This window comes from Jaculus jaculus, chromosome 1 (genome assembly GCF_020740685.1).
Source record: "Jaculus jaculus isolate mJacJac1 chromosome 1, mJacJac1.mat.Y.cur, whole genome shotgun sequence".
Classification (NCBI taxonomy): Eukaryota; Metazoa; Chordata; class Mammalia; order Rodentia; family Dipodidae; genus Jaculus; species Jaculus jaculus.
Window position 1 is genome coordinate 288,603,604 of NC_059102.1, and position 2,318 is coordinate 288,605,921.

The 2,318-nt window shown below is 32.9% G+C and overlaps 1 protein-coding gene across 1 annotated transcript; it reads right to left on the reverse strand.

Moving 5' to 3' along the window:
- Positions 1-359: 359 nt before the first annotated feature.
- On the reverse strand, positions 360-873 carry LOC101596131 (ubiquitin-40S ribosomal protein S27a-like). Its single transcript, XM_045135250.1, has one exon. It carries the CDS (start codon positions 871-873, stop codon positions 403-405), a length of 471 nt encoding a protein of 156 aa, XP_044991185.1. The 3' UTR covers positions 360-402.
- Between the last annotated feature and the right edge of the window lie 1,445 nt (positions 874-2,318).

Here is a 2,318-nt window from a genome sequence, read left to right on the forward strand (position 1 = left end):
AATGAATTTTTCTACATACTCTCAACCTTTCAAAATGATATATAAAATTCATGAAACCATAAAGAATACATAAGGAATATGCACAAATGCAGAAAATTCTTGGTAAACACAAATATAATTAAGATTTCAAGACATTGTCATTTTTATATTTCTTTCACTTACAGGTTGGTTCTATAGTTCTTCATTTATTCTTGTCATTATTGAGTACATGGTTTGAGAATATTGTTAATGAAAATATTGTCTTTTATGTTATCTTTTATATGTGTCAGTAGTATATGCATTGTAAAATTACTGTTTTTCTGTATGGATGACAGAATTTTATGTTTACTTAAGTTCACATTTTATGTTTAGTTTCTTTCTTTCTTTTTTTTAAGTCTGAGACTTTTATTAACTCATACACAATTATTTGTCTTCTGGTTTGTTGAAGCAGTAAGTCAGACAACACTTGCCACAGTAATGCCTGTCAAAATGGCTGGCCATAAAAACCCCAGCCCCACACTCATCAGAAGGACACTCTCGACGAAGGCGACTAATTTTACCATTTTCGTCCACCTTATAATATTTCAGGACAGCCAACTTAACCTTCTTTCTCTTGTGCTTATTTTTCTTGGGAGTGCTGTAAGACTTCTTCTTCCTTTTTTTAGCACCACCACAAAGTCTCAGTACAAGAAGAAGGGTGGACTCTTTTTGAATATTGTAGTCAGACAAAGCACGCCCATCTTCCAGTTGCTTTGCAGCAAAGATCAATCTCTGCTGATCAGGAGGAATTCCTTCCTTATCCTGGATCTTGGCCTTTACATTTTCTATAGTGTCCGAGGGTTCAACCTTGAGCGTGATGGTCTTCCCCATAAGGGTTTTCACGAAAATCTGCATCTCAGTGGCGGCCACCGCAGATGGCGGATCGGAAAGCTATGTTTAGTTTCTTGATAACTTATAGATTTTAGGTAAGGGAATATTAGTCTATTTAACCTATTTTGAGTTAATTTGCATATATGCACAGTGATGTCAGCTCATTTTTTACATGCATTAATGTATACATATTCATGTACATATTTGTATATATAACTACATGTAGAATGTTTTATGTTTATTTTTTTATATTTTTTTCCTTTATTTATATTTTTACTTATTTATTTTGGAGAGTGAAAGAGACCAACAGAGAGAAAAAGAGAGAGAGAGAAAGAACGATTGCACCGGGGCCTCCAGCCACTGCAAATGAATCCCAGACAGATGTGCCTTCTTGCATATCTGGCTTACATGGGTGGGTCCTGGGGAATCAAACATGAGTCCTTTGGCATTAAAATAATGTGCCTTAACTACTAAGAAGTCTCTTCAGTCCTCATGTATATTCTTTATTGGACAGAAGGTTGGTTCATCATATTTACCGATAGTGTAGGGATTGGCATTTTTACTCCATGATGGAGTAAAACTCACTGGGACTCACTCTGAAACCCCAGGTTGTCCCCATATATACAGTTTGATTTCTTTTCTTTTTTTTAGATGGTTAAAACTTGTGGAATTGGAGCAAGGAGGAGGGAAAAGATGGTACTGATATATCATGTATCCATATATAGTGTGTTCCTAATAAAAAAAATAAAATAAAATGAAAATAAACTTGTGAACTTTAGCAAACTCTTGTGTTAGTACAACCACTCTACTACTATGAAGACATTCAATATTGTGATAAAATCTACAGAATGAAATCAAGTTATTTTAGAAACTCACTTTTACACTAATATATTCTAGTGTCCATTTTCTCTTTAATTTATTCTTAAATATATTTACCAATCTTAAGCATAATAGTCAAAGACAAATAGCAAAATCTTCATACTTTATAAAAGTCATAGATCTTAAAGTTTTGAATTTAAAATAATGATGCACTGATCATACCTCTCTGGGGAAGACAAACTGTGTCATTCTTCAAACTGTGTCTGCTTCAGCCTCCTTGTATTACCTGTAAATGGTAGAATTGCAGAGAGATTATCATTCTGTCAACTTTCCACAGCAACATATTTTGTGGAATTGTGGAGTTAATATGAAACTTGTAATTGTCTTATTTGTTTATAATTGAATATTAAAATATTTAACAGCCTATCTGATGAGGAAATAACCAATTACAATGAGTAACTAATCTTTCACATTAGATGTCTCCTTCATAGTGGTTCAGATGACCCAGCTATATTCAAGCTACTTGTCAATTTCACTATCACTAATTTATTTAATCAAATATTTTTTTCATATCATTAAAATTAAGAAGGCATGCTAAACAAAAGTTTTGATACTAAGATGAAGATGTTTTCATCAAGGCAATAGTACAT